The 15,036-nt window shown below is 63.2% G+C and overlaps 10 protein-coding genes across 10 annotated transcripts in view; 4 read left to right on the top strand and 6 right to left on the bottom strand.

The window, feature by feature from the left end:
• Positions 1-57: 57 nt before the first annotated feature.
• On the bottom strand, positions 58-1,361 carry AMSG_04696 (uncharacterized protein; the record flags this gene model as incomplete). The annotated part of the gene is made up of 2 exons (XM_013902914.1): positions 1,152-1,361; positions 58-1,062 (listed from the first exon to the last, which is right to left on the bottom strand). The coding sequence occupies exons 1-2, from the start codon at positions 1,353-1,355 to the stop codon at positions 58-60; spliced, it is 1,209 nt and encodes a 402-aa protein (XP_013758368.1). The 5' UTR covers positions 1,356-1,361.
• Positions 1,362-1,596: 235 nt separating this feature from the next.
• Positions 1,597-2,532, bottom strand: AMSG_04695 (ubiquitin-conjugating enzyme E2 D/E; the record flags this gene model as incomplete). The annotated part of the gene is made up of 2 exons (XM_013902913.1): positions 2,478-2,532; positions 1,597-2,025 (listed from the first exon to the last, which is right to left on the bottom strand). Exon 2 carries the CDS (start codon positions 1,927-1,929, stop codon positions 1,597-1,599), a length of 333 nt encoding a protein of 110 aa, XP_013758367.1. The 5' UTR covers positions 1,930-2,025; positions 2,478-2,532.
• Positions 2,533-2,924: 392 nt separating this feature from the next.
• AMSG_04694 (thiamine-repressible transporter THI74) lies at positions 2,925-4,546 on the top strand (the record flags this gene model as incomplete). Its single annotated transcript, XM_013902912.1, has 1 exon — positions 2,925-4,546. One exon carries the CDS (start codon positions 2,925-2,927, stop codon positions 4,053-4,055), a length of 1,131 nt encoding a protein of 376 aa, XP_013758366.1. The 3' UTR covers positions 4,056-4,546.
• AMSG_04693 (uncharacterized protein) lies at positions 3,966-5,146 on the bottom strand (the record flags this gene model as incomplete). The annotated part of the gene is made up of 2 exons (XM_013902911.1): positions 3,966-4,784; positions 4,871-5,146. 2 exons carry the CDS (start codon positions 5,144-5,146, stop codon positions 4,062-4,064), a joined length of 999 nt encoding a protein of 332 aa, XP_013758365.1. The 3' UTR covers positions 3,966-4,061.
• Positions 5,147-5,548: 402 nt separating this feature from the next.
• Positions 5,549-7,040, top strand: AMSG_04692 (STE/STE7/MEK1 protein kinase; the record flags this gene model as incomplete). Its single annotated transcript, XM_013902910.1, has 2 exons — positions 5,549-5,663; positions 5,768-7,040. Exons 1-2 carry the CDS (start codon positions 5,644-5,646, stop codon positions 7,038-7,040), a joined length of 1,293 nt encoding a protein of 430 aa, XP_013758364.1. The 5' UTR covers positions 5,549-5,643.
• Positions 7,041-7,052: 12 nt separating this feature from the next.
• AMSG_04691 (coiled-coil domain containing 93) lies at positions 7,053-8,835 on the bottom strand (the record flags this gene model as incomplete). The annotated part of the gene is made up of 1 exon (XM_013902909.1): positions 7,053-8,835. One exon carries the CDS (start codon positions 8,833-8,835, stop codon positions 7,093-7,095), a length of 1,743 nt encoding a protein of 580 aa, XP_013758363.1. The 3' UTR covers positions 7,053-7,092.
• Positions 8,836-9,200: 365 nt separating this feature from the next.
• AMSG_04690 (Ras-like C3 botulinum toxin substrate 1) lies at positions 9,201-10,485 on the bottom strand. The gene is made up of 3 exons (XM_013902908.1): positions 10,467-10,485; positions 9,850-9,942; positions 9,201-9,723 (listed from the first exon to the last, which is right to left on the bottom strand). Coding segments are annotated over exons 1-3 (579 nt in total). The 5' UTR covers positions 10,469-10,485; the 3' UTR covers positions 9,201-9,239.
• A 484-nt stretch (positions 10,486-10,969) lies between these two features.
• AMSG_04689 (uncharacterized protein) lies at positions 10,970-12,849 on the top strand (the record flags this gene model as incomplete). The annotated part of the gene is made up of 3 exons (XM_013902907.1): positions 10,970-11,248; positions 11,281-11,552; positions 11,604-12,849. 3 exons carry the CDS (start codon positions 10,970-10,972, stop codon positions 12,847-12,849), a joined length of 1,797 nt encoding a protein of 598 aa, XP_013758361.1.
• Positions 12,850-12,889: 40 nt separating this feature from the next.
• AMSG_04688 (uncharacterized protein) lies at positions 12,890-13,537 on the bottom strand (the record flags this gene model as incomplete). The annotated part of the gene is made up of 2 exons (XM_013902906.1): positions 12,890-13,343; positions 13,449-13,537. The coding sequence occupies 2 exons, from the start codon at positions 13,535-13,537 to the stop codon at positions 12,890-12,892; spliced, it is 543 nt and encodes a 180-aa protein (XP_013758360.1).
• A 452-nt stretch (positions 13,538-13,989) lies between these two features.
• Positions 13,990-15,036, top strand: part of AMSG_04687 (uncharacterized protein) — a gene marked incomplete at both ends in the record, with an annotated part of 2,462 nt that continues 1,415 nt past the window's right edge. The window contains 2 exons of the mRNA XM_013902905.1: positions 13,990-14,016; positions 14,119-14,922. Coding sequence (XP_013758359.1) covers positions 13,990-14,016; positions 14,119-14,922 — 831 coding nt within the window. The remainder of the gene's footprint in view (positions 14,017-14,118; positions 14,923-15,036) is intronic.

Here is a 15,036-nt window from a genome sequence, read left to right as displayed (position 1 = left end):
GACGATCTTGGCTCAATAACACGTTTGTTCGATGCATATCATGCTTCCGGTCACCATCTACTCCCAGTCGAGCCAGCCATCGTCATCATCGTCGCCGTCGTCGATGTCACCAGTCTCATCGGCGAGCGCCAGACGAGTCGTAGCAGTAACAGGTGCAGGCTCGGCCACGGGCTCGGCCATGGGTTCGGCCTCGGCCACGGGCTCGGCCATGGGTTCGGCCTCGGCCACGGGCTCGGCCATGGGTTCGGCCTCGGCCACAGGCTCGGCCACGGGTTCGGCCTCGGCCACGGGCTTGGCCTCGGCCACGGATGCAGCCTCGACCTCGGCCTCGGCCGCGGATGCAGGCTCGGCCTCGGCCTCGGCCTTGGACACGGGCTCGGCCACAGGGGCAGGCTGAGGCACAGGAGTGACATCGGCAGAAACCAGCTCAGTGCTGCTTCCATCGCGATCGGTGGCAGCCCCGAGCTCGCCATCATTCAGCTCGCCAGGCTCGTCGTCGTCGTCATCGTCGTCGGTGCCCCACCCGCCAAGCTCGTCGTCGTCGGAAGCCTGGGCTCGCTCGACAAGCTTAGCGCGCCGCGCTTGTTCCTGCTCAAGACGGTGGACGTTGAAGTAGTAGTGAGCCCAAAAGTCGGCGTAGGGCAGCGAGCTCGGGACCAGGCGGGTGTGGAGGGTGCGGACCGATTCGGAGACCTTGAGCAGCTCGGCAATGTCTGCGGTCTTGCTGTCGACGTCAAAGTCTGCAAGCCAGGCCTGATACTCTGCTTCGGGCTCCGGATCATGGCAGAACGTCGCCGGATCGCACTGAAGCTTGTGCAGGGCGGCGTCAAAGCGTGAGAGCGCAGCAAGGCCGACGTCGTCACCAGCTTGGCGGCGGGCAGACGAGTCACCGGATGCCGAGCCTGGCCGTGAGCCCGGCAACGAGCCATCGGCGTCACCGTGCTCACCGCGCTCGCCGCGGACAGCAGACGCCGCTGCATGTAGCGACTCGCGAGTATCTTCAGATATGGTCGAGACAAACTCGCCAAGGTCGCGCTTGTAGACCTCGAGGATCTCGGTCGACTACGACGAGGCGGGCGCGAGCGGGGTGTGAGTGCCGTGTGCGGCAGAGAGAGGGAGAAAGGCAGGGGGGCAGGAGGTGCGGTCCTTACTTTGCCCTTGATCGTATCGATGAGGCCCCACCACGACGAGCCGCCACCAGGCTCGGCTCGGGCCTCGGCTTCGGTAGTCGGGCGTGGTGTGGCGTCTGCCGACGACGTGGCGGGTGGAGGCGCGGAGCTTGCAGGCGCAGAGCTTGCAGGCGCCTCGGACGAAGACGGAGGCTCGCTCAGGGGGTTGCCCCAGAACAGGTCCATGGTCGTGAGATGGGGTGGCCGTGGGGGTGGCCGTGGGGGTGGTTGAGTGGAGTGTGAGGAAGGCGACTACGCGACGACTCGGCGGCGACGACTCGTTCATAGGTCGCTGGCAGGGCTCGGGCTACAACATGTGTCAGTTCATGTTGGAGAGGGGGGGGGGGGGGGGCATCGCCACCGTTTCCCTTGCCCTCTTCGCTACTTCTTCCGGCCCAGGCGACGACGCGAGCGGGCGACGAGGCAATTAGGTGGCGTAGCGGCGGGTCCACTCGGCGGCAATCTTGTCGTGAGCCTCGCGGTCTGACAGGTACTGCTGGGCAATCGAGCCGACAAGCGGGTCGTTGGGGTTGCAGTCAGTGAGCAGCGAGCAGACTGAGAGGAGGACCTTGGAGATGGTGAGAGCCGGCGACCAGTTGTCCTTGAGCACGTCGAGACAGATGGCGCCCTGGGCGTTGATGTTGCAGTGGTAGATGCGGGTGCGAAAGACGACGCGCGGAGGCTTGAACGGGTACTCTTGCGGGAATGTGATGTCGAGGAAGAAGATGCCGCCGGCGTAGGGCGAGTCGGCCGGACCCATGATGGTCGAGACCCACTCGTAGAGGTTGTCGCCCTTGGGCCCGCCGAACAGTTGCACGGCGGATCGAGCGAGATCTCCGCCAGCTCTTTCTGGATTCTATCGCCATTCCCGCCCGCGCCCTCGGAACTGTGAGTCGTCTCGCCTGCCCTCCCGTCTCCACTGCGGCGCGTCGCCTGCTCGCCCAACCGAGTGTCGCCACCGAAAGCGCGACCTTTTTCTGCCCACGACCTTCCACACAAGCCTGGTCTGCCACAGGCACACAACGCTGCCTGGTGGGCTACAAGTCCACCTTTCCGCGCCTGTGGTACTTGGGCTTGCTCCTCGAGCTCCTGGGTGACCTGTTTGCACAAAGTGTGCCGCATGCGGGAGGGCGGTACCATTGGGCTCCATCTTTGCGACACCGAAAAGAGGGCGGCGTCCGAGACCCCCCCCATGGGTAGGGGCAACATTGGCTAGAGCCATACCACAGACATGCGCACCCTCCTGGGAGGTAGAAAAGGGAGTGGGGGGGAGCTTGGGGGGGGGGGGTTCTTGTACTGTCTACTTACCGCTTTGCAGACGCAGTCATGCTCTCGCTCTTCTTCGCCATGTCGCAGCTCGGAGGAGGAGTGTCTATAACTCGGACCATATACTTCCGGCCGTTTTGTGGTTGCTGGTGCTACTTCCTCCATGGTAACTCTGATTCCGGAGCCAAACCACAGGCGCACCCAGAGGAGAGGGAAGCCACGCTGGGTAAAACGAAAGCCACGGATAATGGCATGGCTATCAGGGTGTAGCAGAGTATTGACAGTAGCACATACTTCCAACCCCTACGACAACCCAACCCCCCATCGCCTGCCCATCATACTTCCATAATCGGCTGGTGGACATGGCTGCTGGCCTTGGCCTCTGGCACGAGCCGATCCGAAGGTGGGCAGGGACCGCCTTTCGAGGCAGAAACAACAACAAACCACCATCACCTCTCGTGGCTCTCTCCCCCTGCGTAGCACAACGAGATGGAGGAGGCTGGCGAGGAGGTCGAGGTGAGCGGCGTGCCGTGGCTCCGGCGCGGGCTCGGGTGCCTCTTGCTGGGAGTGGTCGTCTCGCTCTGGGTCGGCTCGTCGTACCTGATGCAGCACATTTACGATGGTGGCGGGTTCTCCAAGCCATTCTTTGTCACGTATCTGGCCTCGTCGCTGTTTTCGGTATATATGGTTGGCTTTGTTCGGCCGTCATGGAGGGCGATGGCGCGCAGCGGGTGGCGCGAGCGCCGGGCGCCGGGCGCCGACGCCAACACCGACGCCGTCGCGCTGCTTGTCCAGCGCGATCGCAGGCGAGCGGAGGCCAGGCGATCCGGCGGCAGTGCAGCAGTGGTGGAAGAGGTTACTGTTTCGCGAGCGATGGGAGACGGCGCTGAGCTGCCTCCGCTCACGATGCGCGAGCTGGTCCAGATTGCCGGCGTGGTGGCGGCCCTCTGGTTTGCGGCCAACTACGCGTTCAACGCGGCGCTGACGCTGACGACTGTCTCGTCAAACACAATCATCTCATCGACGAGCGGGCTTTTTACCTTTGGCCTCGGCTGGCTGGCGGGTGTGGAGCGGCCGACGGTGGCCAAGGGCGTGGCGGTGGTGCTTGTGGTCGGCGGCGTGACCTGCGTGGCGCTGGCGGACTCGGGCGAGAGCGACAGCGGGCAGCGCGACTCACTGTGGGGCGATGCGCTCTCGCTGGGCTCGGCCGCCGGCTACGGCGCGTATGTGGTTTACCTCAAGCGGGCGGTGCGGCATGAGTCGCGCGTGTCGATGCCGATGCTCTTTGGCCTCGTCGGCGTCTTTGTCCTTCTCCTCGCCTGGCCGCTGGGCGTATTGCTCTCGGTGACGGGGCTGGAGATGTTTGCATGGCCGAGCCCGCCGGTTTGGGGCTTTCTTCTCCTCAACGGCCTGCTCGGCACGGTGCTCTCCGACCTGCTCTGGCTGTACGCGGTCATGCTCACGACGCCGCTGGTGGCCACTATCGGGCTCTCGCTTACCATTCCGTTGGCGATGGTGACCCAGGCGCTGTTCACCTCTGACGCGCACTTTACCTTTGTCTACATCCTCGGAGCGTGCCTTGTTGTTGCAGGCTTCTTTGCTGTCTCGGTCGAGACGTGACCAGAACTACGACGCGGCGGTCATCCGCTTCAGCTTGCGCTCGGCCTTTCTGCGGGCGTTCTGGATGACCTTGGCATCCGAGTACACATGCGAGACTGGGATCATGCCGGTTGTGCCGTCGCCAAGCGAGCCGAGGAGCCAGCCATCGTCAAATACCTCGAGGACGGCGATGCGGTCGCCGCGCTTGACGTTGAGCTCGTCCTCATCCTCCGACTCAAAGTCAAAGAGGACGGTGGAGAGAATGCCGGTGTCGGCGAGCAAGGCCTGGATCATTGCCGCAATAGTGGTTTCCAGGTGCTCGACGAGTGCGCCGGAGGAGAAGAAGCAAATAGTCTGGATGCTCTCGTCATTGTGCTTGGTGACAAAGCGGAAGAGCCGCTTCTCCGGCTTGAACAGGTACTTGACAATTGCCTTGATCTTGTACAGCGTCTCGGTCTCGCCCTCGACAATTGAAAAGCCCTCCGAAGTGAGCACAAACATGACCTTGGTCGTCTTAGCCTTACTCTCGTGCCGCACCATGGCCCGATACCGGAACAACGAGTCTTTGGCGATGGGCGGGACGGCCTCGGCTGGCATGGGATCCTTGGACATGAACACGTCGTACCCGTTGGGCAAGCCGTTCGGCTCGAGTACGACATGAACCTTTGCCGCCGCATCCACCTTTTTCTGCACCACCGCGGAGGCACCGACACCTTTGCCGGCGATGGCCACGCACCACTCACTTTGGAGCTGGTTTGCTGTGAGTCGTCCTGTGCCCGCGCCACCTGCAAAACGCCCAACACCACGATACTGCGCCCACATCCCTCCATACGTACCAGAGCACTCGGTGCCATGAAAAAGTAGGTGCGCAGATCGGGGCCTTCGATCTTAAACTCGTTGGCCTTGCCATGAACCTCGAGTGGCACAAAGTCGACACAGGTGTAGACGGCGAGATCGATGGTACCAAGGGCAGCCTTATCCTCATCCTGACTCTTGAAGTACGAGAGTCTCTTGTTCTCCAGTACAAACCACCGCCGCTTCCATGACTTGCGAAGACCTCCACGCTTCAGCAGCCAGCCACGGAAGGCGGTGCTCTCCTGTGCATCTGCCATGTGTGGTGATTGGTGACGGGTGCGGGAGGGGGGGGGGGGGGGGGAGACGGGAAGGAGGGGGGGGGGGGGGAGGGATTGGAGACGGTCTAGAGACAGTGACGTTGGCGGTGGTCCACTCACGCGCAATCACTACAGCCCTTCTCTTGTTGGTGGTGGTGGTGGTGGTGGGGTGGTGGCGGTGGTGAGGAAGGTGGTGTCAGCGGTGGCCATGGTGGTGGTGCGGGTGGCTCTCCGGTCATTCGGTCGGTGACTCGGTACGACCGCCGGCCCTTTGCTGCTCCTGCCGCCGGCCACCGCTGGCTGCGCCCGCCTCAGCCCTGGCCCTACGCCCTCAACCTCGCCCTCGACGCATCGCCGTCACACGCCACACTCCCCTCCCTTTCACATTCTCCCACATTGACGCCATTCCCTGCCACCCACACCCACGACCTCTTGCATAACCACGGTTGACGTCGGTGGTACACCACAAGTCCTCCCCCACGTCTTCTCGGGCGGTCATGGCCGACTCGTCCAAGGCGTCTGCCAGAGGCGTAGATCCGACAGGTGCGATGGCGGGTAGCAGCCAAGGGACGGAGGTTGGCTGCAGAGGGGGAAGAAGGCTGGCCAAGTGCGTCGGGTGAGGATCGAGGCGGTGCAGACTCAGGCTGATCTCAGTCCATCGCCGCCGCCGCCATCATCGTCTACTGCTGCTGCTGCTGCTGCTGCTGCTGCACCTGGGCTCAAGATCGATGTCAAGGGCCCTAAAGCTGCAGGTCGGGCTGCTGCAGGACAGGCGGCGGTAGGTGGACTCACCATTGAGCTCGGCAAGCGGCGGGATGAGATCTCCAAGTCCGGGACGCTGCTGGATGAGGAGGGCAAGGCGCTGGGCAACGCAGCCGGGGTGGTGGTTCCTATCTCGGCGCAGTACCGGGTGGTGATGACGTCGCAGGCGTCGGTGGCGGCCGGCGGGCCGCAGATGCAGACGTTGCTCGACGCCGATGAGGTGTGCATGGACGGGGTGGCGCAGTACGAGCTTGAGTTTGGCGAGCGGCTTGGCGGCGGATCGTTTGGGGTGGTGTGGAATTGCAGCAATAGCGTGGACGGGAGTCAGCTGGCGGTGAAGGAAGTGGCGGTGGAGACCGGGGCATCGCTGGCGGCATCACGGCGGAGGCACGTCAAAGAGCTGCGGAGCCTGTACAAGGCGCGGGCATGCCCGGACGTAGTGCGGTTTCGCGGCGCGTTTTTCGCAGATCATCACCTGTTTATCTGCATGGAGTACATGGACGGCGGCGATCTGGCGAGCCTGGCGGCGCGGGTGGGCGACACGCCGCTACCGGGCGCGGTGCTGGTGGCAGCGGCTGGATGCGTGACGAGGGCAATGATCTTTCTCAAGGCCGCATCACTCATGCACCGCGACATCAAGCCGGACAACATTCTGGTCAACTCTGCCGGCAAGCTCAAGCTGGCCGATTTTGGCGAGTCGGGTGAGCTTCGGCGGAGCCGCGCGCTGACGGTGGCCGGCAACACCCTCTATGCCGCGCCCGAAACGCTCTCGGGCGCCGGCGATCCATACACTGTCAAGGCTGACGTCTGGTCGCTCGGCATGACGCTGGTCGAGCTCGCGCTCGGCTACCACCCGCTTGTCCAGAGCTGCCGTGGCGGTGAGCGCGCCCAGCTCTCGATGTTTGCCCTCAACACGGCCATCATCCACTCGCCTCCGCCGGCACTCGACCCTGCGGTCCTGCCTCACGACTACCCGGCTGCGCTTGCTGACTTTGTCGCCCTCGCCCTCGTCCAGGATCCGACCGCCCGCGCCGGACTCGACGACCTCGCCAGCGCTCCGCTGCTGACAGACGCTGGGGCGGCGCCGAGCGTGCTAGCGCCTGCAGTGGCTGTGTGGCTAGCTGGGTTGTGACTGCGACTCGGCTCTCGCCCTCTGCTTGTTTTACGGCAACTGCCGACGGTGGTCAGGCCTCAGCCTCGGCCACCAACTGGGTCATGAGCAGCTCGTTCTTGCCGCACTCCTTCTCAAACGCCTTGACGGCCTGGAAGTACTTGCGCTCGATGTCGACCTGCTTGAGATAAAGCGCATTGAGGCCGTCGCGGTTGGCCTTCTCGTTGGCAGCTTGGTCCTTGGCGCGCTCAAGGATTGAGCCGAGCGAGTTTGCGAGCTCCTCGACGTGGGCCACAAACTGAGCCTTGGCCTTGGACTTTGGCTTCTTGACCTTGAACACGGCGCGGTACGATTCTGCGATGGACTCGACGTACTCGACCTCCTTGTCAAGGTACTCATGGACCGAGGTGAGGGTGTTGAACGTAGCGTAGAACCGCTTGGTCTCGATGTGCTTGGAAGCGACGAGCTCGTAGAGCTCGACAAACCGCCGCTGGTACTGGTTGAGCTCGGCCCGAGATGGGAGCTCGTCGATCTTGCGCTCGACGAGGGCAATGTCGCGGATCTTTTTGGCGTACGCTGCGCGGAGGCGGTCGAGCTTGTGCTGCTCGGCAGCCTCGGCAGACTGTAGCTGGGCCAGCCGCTGGGCGACGGCCGAGTTGGGGCCCTCGGCCTTGATCCGGGCGATGGTTGCCTCGAGCTCGGCCTTTTGTGCGGCGCAGGAGGAGCGGAAAAACGTGTGCTGCAGCTCGAGGTTGTCGACGAGCGAGTAGAGCTTGCGCAGTTGGGCCACAATGTGAGCGTTCTCGGGCGTCTCGAGGTCGAGAAGCTTCTGCGTCTCGGCCACAACGTTGGCGTTGTACTCGACCTTGGCCTGCAGGCGGGTGGCACCCTCGGCGTTGCGTTCCTCGGCAGCGGCGAGCTCGGCGGCGGCAGCCTCGGCCTCGGCCTTCAGCGCGGCAATGCGCTGCATGAGTGCGGCGCGCTTGTTGACAAACGCGGCCTCGCGGCTCTCGGCCTGCTTCCGCTTGAGCTCGGCCAGGCGCTCGGCCGAGTCGTCGACAGCCTCCATGTCTGACGTGTCGCCAAACATAGAGCCCATGATCGACGACGCGATGCCCTTGCCCGAGACCTGGGCTAGCGACGACATCATCTCGTTCAGCCGCTCGGCCTCCTCGGCCGCCATCCGCGCCAGCCGCTCCTGCTCCTCGGCCGAACCCGACGAGGCCTTGGAGAGCCGGTACCGGTGGCCAAACTCAAGGAGGACCGAGGTCGCCTGCTCATCCTCGGGCCGCTCGCGGAGCGAGATCGTCGGCCGATACCCGCGCTTCGGCTTGTACCGCTCCACCACGTGCTTGGCGTACTCGGAGGCGGGCTTGAGCGAGCGCTCACGGAGCACGTCTTCGGGCAGCGCGTTGAACTTGTCAAACTGCGACTCGGCAAAGCGCCGCATGTAGTCGCCGGTCTCGGACCGGTTCTCCAGCACCTTTTTGACGAGCCACTGGATCGGCTTGAAGAGCTCGATAAAGTTGGATCCCTGGATGTGCTGCGAAGCGAGTGGGAATGGGCACTTCATCTTTTGCAGCGCCCGCAGAATGGTGTCTGCAATCCGCACCTTTTGCCGCAGCGACGAGTTCTCCACAAACACCACGTCGTTGACGTCGGCCGACGTGCCGCAGTTAGCAATCGCCCATGCCAGCCCGCCCACAACCTTGTCAAACTTGGACAGCGCCGCGATGCGGACCCGGAAGAATCCCGCCGCAAGCAGCAGCGACTCGATCTTCTGATACGCCTCCAGCTGCTCCTCTTGCTCCGACATGGGTTCTACGCGAAGTACCGTGGGTGAGGGTGAGGGTGAGGGTGAGGGTGAGGAGGGGGAGGGAAGGGGCGGTCGATGGCCAGCCAGGGCGCGCCGTCGCCGGTAGCGGTGACAGCAGCTGCTAGGAAGGAGACAGGGGTGAGGAGAAGAGGGAGAGGCATGTACAATAGTGCTACACATCCACTCCGACCATGTTTGGGTGCTCAGCATGGGCGAGGAGGGGCTGGGAGGGGCTGCAACGTACTCGACATGGCGGGCCAAAAAGTGCGTCACGTGCCCGCGTGGCAAGCACTCGGCCTGGGCAACCGACCTTTTGCAACTAGTTGTGTGGACGAGTGCAGCACAGGCGGTGTGGGCAGAGGTGCGAAATGGGGGGAGGGAGTTTATGCAGGAAGTGCGGAAGATTAGAGAAGGGTGCACTTCTTCTTGGCCTTCTTGGGCGCAGCCGGCGAGAGGACAGCGCGGATGGCCTCGTCAAAGACGTTCTTGAGGCCCTTCTGGGTGAGGGCCGAGCACTCGAGGTACTTGACGGCCGAGATCTCCTTGGCCATCTGCAGACCCTGCTGGTAGGTGATGGGCGAGAGCTGCTTCTCGCGGAGGCGCTCGAGCGTCTCCTTGTCCTCACGCAGATCGACCTTGGTGCCGACAAGGATGACCGGCGCCGACGGGCAGTGGTGCGAGATCTCCGGGTACCACTTGGCGCGGACGTTCTCGAACGAAGCCGGCGAGATGAGCGAGAAGCAGATGAGGAAGACGTCCGTCTGCGGGTACGACAGCGGGCGCAGGCGGTCGTAATCCTCCTGACCGGCGGTATCCCACAGGCCGAGGTTGATCGGCTTGCCGTCGACCATCACGTTGGCCGAGTAGTTGTCGAACACCGTCGGGATGCTGTCCATGTCACGCCGCACCCTCTCCACATGAGTGACGCACCCACCACAACAGCTCCTCCGCGCCCACACAGAGTCACACACAGTCACACACAGTCACACACACAAACACACTCAGGCAACGTACTACTCGCCAGGGAAGGCGTTGGTCGTGTACGAAATCAGCAGGCACGTCTTACCGACAGCGCCATCACCAACAACCACGCACTTGATAGCCTGCCTGTCCTCGCAAAGCCGCCGTCTCGTTCCGGTGAGTCTCTCCGCTCTCTCCGCTCTGCTCCGCACCACACCCACTCGCCGACACCAGCCCTCCGCCCATTCAGGGGAAATGCCATTCATTGCCCAAACGGGGGCTTGGCCACCGCCGACCAGGGGGGGGAGGGGGGGGGGGGGGGGCATGCCCCTCCCCCTTGCCCCACCGCGTCACATCCTTTCCACCACCCAGGGTTGGCACAAACGTGTGTGCTGTGCATAGGTATGCATTCTGTCTACCCCTCGCCTACTCGTGCCTCCCTTTCCCCGCTCCGCAACCACCTTGGGGAGGCGTTGCAGAAACCTCCGCGGGAGGCACGAAAAACGCGCCCCCTTCTCCCCCCCATCGGCAGGACACAGGCGTGGTCTTGACGCCCACACCCAAGCGCTACACATCTTTTCCGACAGCCGCAAATGCCCTCTACCCTCCTCTTCTGTCCCCCTCTCTTGGAGGTCATTGACCCAAAGGTCTTCCCCTCGCTGCTTGCGTACATGTTGAGGTCAAGTTGAGTATGCGCCCACACCCACGCCAGCGAGCGAGATCGGGCCCACCTCTGGCTCTGGCCGGAAACAAATCCAGTTCGCCCAAACGGGCGAACGGGCGAAAGTGGTGAGTGGTGAGAGGCGAGCGGCGAGCGGCGAGCGGAGAAAAAAGGCGACTCGGCACAATCTCATCAAATTGGTTCGTCAGATTGGCGTTTGTCAAGTACCTCTCGCTGTTTGCTATGAACTCGCCGGCAATCAACCAGCCCCGCACTTGCACCGGGGTCACGCAACCGACGCGGGAAACTGCAGACACTCGCATCTCGCCATGGTCATGGAAGCAGGTATGGCCGGGCTCGTGGCGCGACCAATGGCGATATATGGCGGTCCAATGGATGCCGCTTGCGGTGGTTGTCGTCTGGCTGATGATGCCAATGACGACCGAGACCAGGTTTGACCACAAGCCGACACAATCGCGCAAAACCAACGTTTGGTTGTATCTCACCGTCGTCATGATGCCTTACAACATCATTGCGACGGGCGTTGGCTTCGCCTTTTACGGCCTTGTCCTCCCGCTGCCGAGCTCACGTAAGCTTGTCTTGTGGACTTGCATTACTGTTGTGCTCGACGTGATCTTTCGCAGCATTGTGCTGTACTTTGATTGGTGGTCTCGGCGGATGGTGTTTCCGCTCGTCGTGCTCGCTACCTTTTCTCCCGCGCTAGGCTTTCTCATGTACGAAGCTTGGAAGCTGACCAACGAGCCTGATCTAGTCTCCTTCTGGCGGGCCGAGGTTCGTTCGCGCTCCAAGTGGTTCCATCGCAGGCCTTTTACTTTCGGAAGCAGCTCTCGCCGTCGTTTGCGCACCTCGAGGCGTCGAACTCGGTCCTTCCTGTCTTCGACGGCAGCGCCTCGCTCGACAACCTCCGTTCCGACTCGCTCAGCTCGTCAACCTCTGATAATGGAGACGAGCTGGTATCTGCTGTATCGCTGCTCTCGATGCCGTTTCGCGCCTGGACGCGGCGGCTCTCGCAGCAGCGATCGACCGAGCTTGAGCGGCCAGACGCGCCCCGCTCGAACGAGCCAAGCTCACCGCAGTTACAAGTACAGGTCGCCCACAGCCGGACTCGTCGATCGCCCCACCCCAGCGACTCCGTCATGGCCATGCCGGACTTTGACGATGACTCCTTCTGCTCGCCGATTGCGCCCTCACCGGGCATCTTCAACGAGCCGATCTTTACCTCGAGCCGGCCGGCGCGACCGCCGCCCTCGCCGCCGCAGCCTCAGTTGCACACCACGGGAATGACCATGACCTCGCTTGCATCCAGAGGCAGCAATCCTGCGCGTGGGCTTGAGTTCAATAGCAGCGAGACGTCAGATGTTGAGACTCGGTCGTGCGCGTCGATGGGCTTCTCGACAATCTCGTCGCTCGATGAAGAGCACAAGGACGTGACGCAGACGCACACCAGCTCCGACTGTGAGGGGAGCAACGGGCCGCACGCGCATCCGGCGTCACGCCAACGGCTATCGCGGGTCCGCCACTCGATCTTTCACACCGGTATGTGGCTCATTGCCGTCCTCGCCGTTATCCTTGTATCGTTCGTCTTTTGCCAGCTCTATGCCGCCAAGTTTCTCCAGATGTCATCGCTCCGCAAGCTGGGTCAAGTCGAGCAGACTCTGGCAGTTGTCGTCTTTACGCTCCCGCTCCTTGTCCTCAAGATTGTGATGAAGCGAGTCACCTCGCAGTTTGACGCCTACCACGAGGTCGACATCCGCCCGCTCTGTCTCTTCACCATGGATCTCTTCCGGCTCGTCTTTCAGCGCAATCTGTTCCTGGAGATCGACTCGTACACGGTCATTGTGGTGATCAACATCGCAGCCTTTGGACTCGACATGCTGATCTACGTGTTCGGCACGACAGCCGTCTTCTTTGTCGTCTACACCCGGACCTGTGTGGCGTTACGGAGGCGGCTCGGCATGTTTGCCACCCTCGTGCCCGAGCCGGTCAGCTACAGGGTTTTTGTCCAGCAGTCGGCCATCGACTATTTCTTCGAGGTCATCGTCGACACCATGACCATCGTCGGCTTCTGCATCCTCGCGGTAGTCCTCCACAACTCGCACAACCGGGGCGTGTTCCCGTACACCGAGGCCGACGGCGTCAGTCACACCTCGTCGCTCCCACGCTTTGCCGCCTACGTTGCCATCACTCTCGCCTGCTCGCGGCTCTCGGTCTACATTGTCCGCGCCTGGCACTCAGCCGCCCTCAGGGCGACGAGCCACAAGCTTGGCTCGATGGTCCTCACCTCGCCTGAGTTTCTCATCGCAGCCATCACCATCTCCACCCACATCCTCCAGGACTACGTCCTTGCGGTGCTCACTGTCGAGTTTGAATGATTGAAGTCGCCCGCTATGGCCTGCAGCTTGCAAAGTGCTTTTACGGCTTGGACTCGGCGGCCATGTCGCGAGCGGCGACGATGTGCTTGCGCGAGAGAGTCGGGCTCTTCCGCGGAGTGCGGCCCTCCTTCGACGCCCGCAGTGGACGCACCTTTCCCAGGCCACCCCACACACCCTGGACCGAGCCCTGGGTCCGCTGCGCCACGCCCACAGGCAGCGCCTTGGCATCGGGCACGCCTTGGCTCACGTTGCCCACCACCCGGTTGATCTTGGTCACGCTGCTCATCTTGCGCCCACGGCGCTGCGCGAGCGCATCGAGCTGCGCATCAATCTGCTCCACGCTCAGCTTGCGCAGCGGCACGACTTGCGTCGTCCCGTTGGCGTACTCGGCCTCGGCGTGCGGGTGCTTGCCCGGCGCCTCGGCCGCCGCCGCCACAAACGCCGCGTCGTACTTGGCCGCCAACTCCTCCAGCTTGTTCTTCTCCACATACACCCTGTCCGCCAAGTGCTCTATAAGTCCTCGCTCCCTGCCGTGTCCCTCCCTGGCCCGCCCCGCCCCGCTACCGCGCCCCGACCCGCCCCTCCTCCACGCCGCGTACCGAGCTTGTGATGACGAGCCCGACGCTCCACAAAACCGCAGCGTCAGCCGCGCCAGCTGCACCAGCGACGCCCGCGGTGCAATGGCCATCCTCCTACTCGCTTGCTCTAGTCTGCCGCACTCGAGTTGGGTGTGCCGCCCACTGCATCTGCCTCCTCCACCTTCTCCCCTCCATCCTGTCCCCGGTCACTCTCGCCACTCACATTGCGATCGTCCGGCCAATGCCGCCGGCTCCGCCCCGCCCTGCCCTGCCCACACCACCCGCCCCGCCGCCCCTGCTGGGCCACGACAAGACCACGTGGCCACCGAGTCACAGCTCCCCATCCACCCTCATTCATAACCTCCCCTCACTCCCACCACGTACAGACGTAGACACATACACACCAAGACCCACTCTCCTTCCCCCATCCCCATTCCCCATCTTTTTCCCATCTACATCACCCCTCAATTCTCATCACCCCCCCCCCCCCCGCCCCCTCCACCCCCTCTTGTTCCAACGTTCGATTCGTTGGCGGTAACACGCGTCGCCGGCCACGCCCGAAATGGTGTTTGGGCGCAAGTCGAAGAAGGTACGCACGGCCCCCCCCCTCCTCCCCCTTCCCCTCCTTCCTCCCTCTCCACACACCCTCACCCTCCCCTTCCTCCCCTCCCCCCTCATGTGGAGTGTGTAGGGCCGGTCATCGTCCGGAGGTGGCAAGGCTGCAGGGGCGGTGGCGGCAACTAGGGGTTGCACCTTTGGGGTGGAGATGAAGGACCACATGGCGTGGGCGCGGTCCAAGGGCTACAAGGACAACGTGCCGCCGATTATCAAGCAGACGGTACAGTTCCTCTCGCGCGAGTCGTGCATCAAGCTCCCGGGCCTCTTCCGCAAGGCTGGTGACTTTGCAGAGGCCAAGGTCATCCGCAAGGCGTATGAGACCAACGGCATGGTCAACCTCGACTCGATCCGCGACGAGCATACCATGGCCAAGACGCTCAAGGACTACCTCCGCGAGCTGCCTACCCCGCTCATCCCGTACGAGCTCTACCCGGTCTGTATCGACATGCAGCGGACTGTCAACGACCCGGACGCCAAGCGCGACGCCGTCCGCGAGCTCATGCAGTCGCTCGACCCGCTCGCCCGCACCACCCTCAAGTATCTTCTCTCCTTCTTCCGCAAAGTCTCGCAGCACTCGGACGACAATCTCATGACTCCGTCCAACATTGCTCTTGTTATCGGGCCCAACATTCTCCGCACCACTGATCTCGGCACAGAGGTCCGCAACACCGGTTTTGTAGCCCAGTTTGTGACCGAGCTCATAACCCTCAAGTTCTGCCCCTCGTCTACAAAGTATTCGGCGGCGTCGGCGTCCGCCCCGTCCCCGAGCTACTCGTCGGATCACGCCACTGCTGGCGTCGACTACCTCGACGACGAATCTGATGACGACGATGACTTTGATCTCGACGCCCTCGTCTCCAACACCGCACGCATGTCGGTCAACGAGTCGCCTCCTCTCCCGCCGCCGGCTGCCTCTCCCGCCCCACCACTTCCACCCCGCGTCGCCGCTCCGCCGCCGCCACTCGCCACCCGCGCTCCTGCCCCGGCCCAG

The sequence above is a fragment of the Thecamonas trahens genome (genome assembly GCF_000142905.1).
Source record: "Thecamonas trahens ATCC 50062 unplaced genomic scaffold supercont1.20, whole genome shotgun sequence".
NCBI classification, from domain to species: domain Eukaryota; order Apusomonadida; family Apusomonadidae; genus Thecamonas; species Thecamonas trahens.
The sequence above is the reverse complement of the archived record's forward strand: the minus strand, read 5'-3'. Positions and strand labels throughout refer to the sequence as shown.

Excerpts from the sequence above, each read along its gene's own strand:
- AMSG_04690 (XM_013902908.1), bottom strand. Across the intron at positions 9,724-9,849 it reads AACGCCTTCCCTGGCGAGTA|CATCCCGACGGTGTTCGACA; the intron begins GTACGTTGCCTG and ends TGACATGGACAG.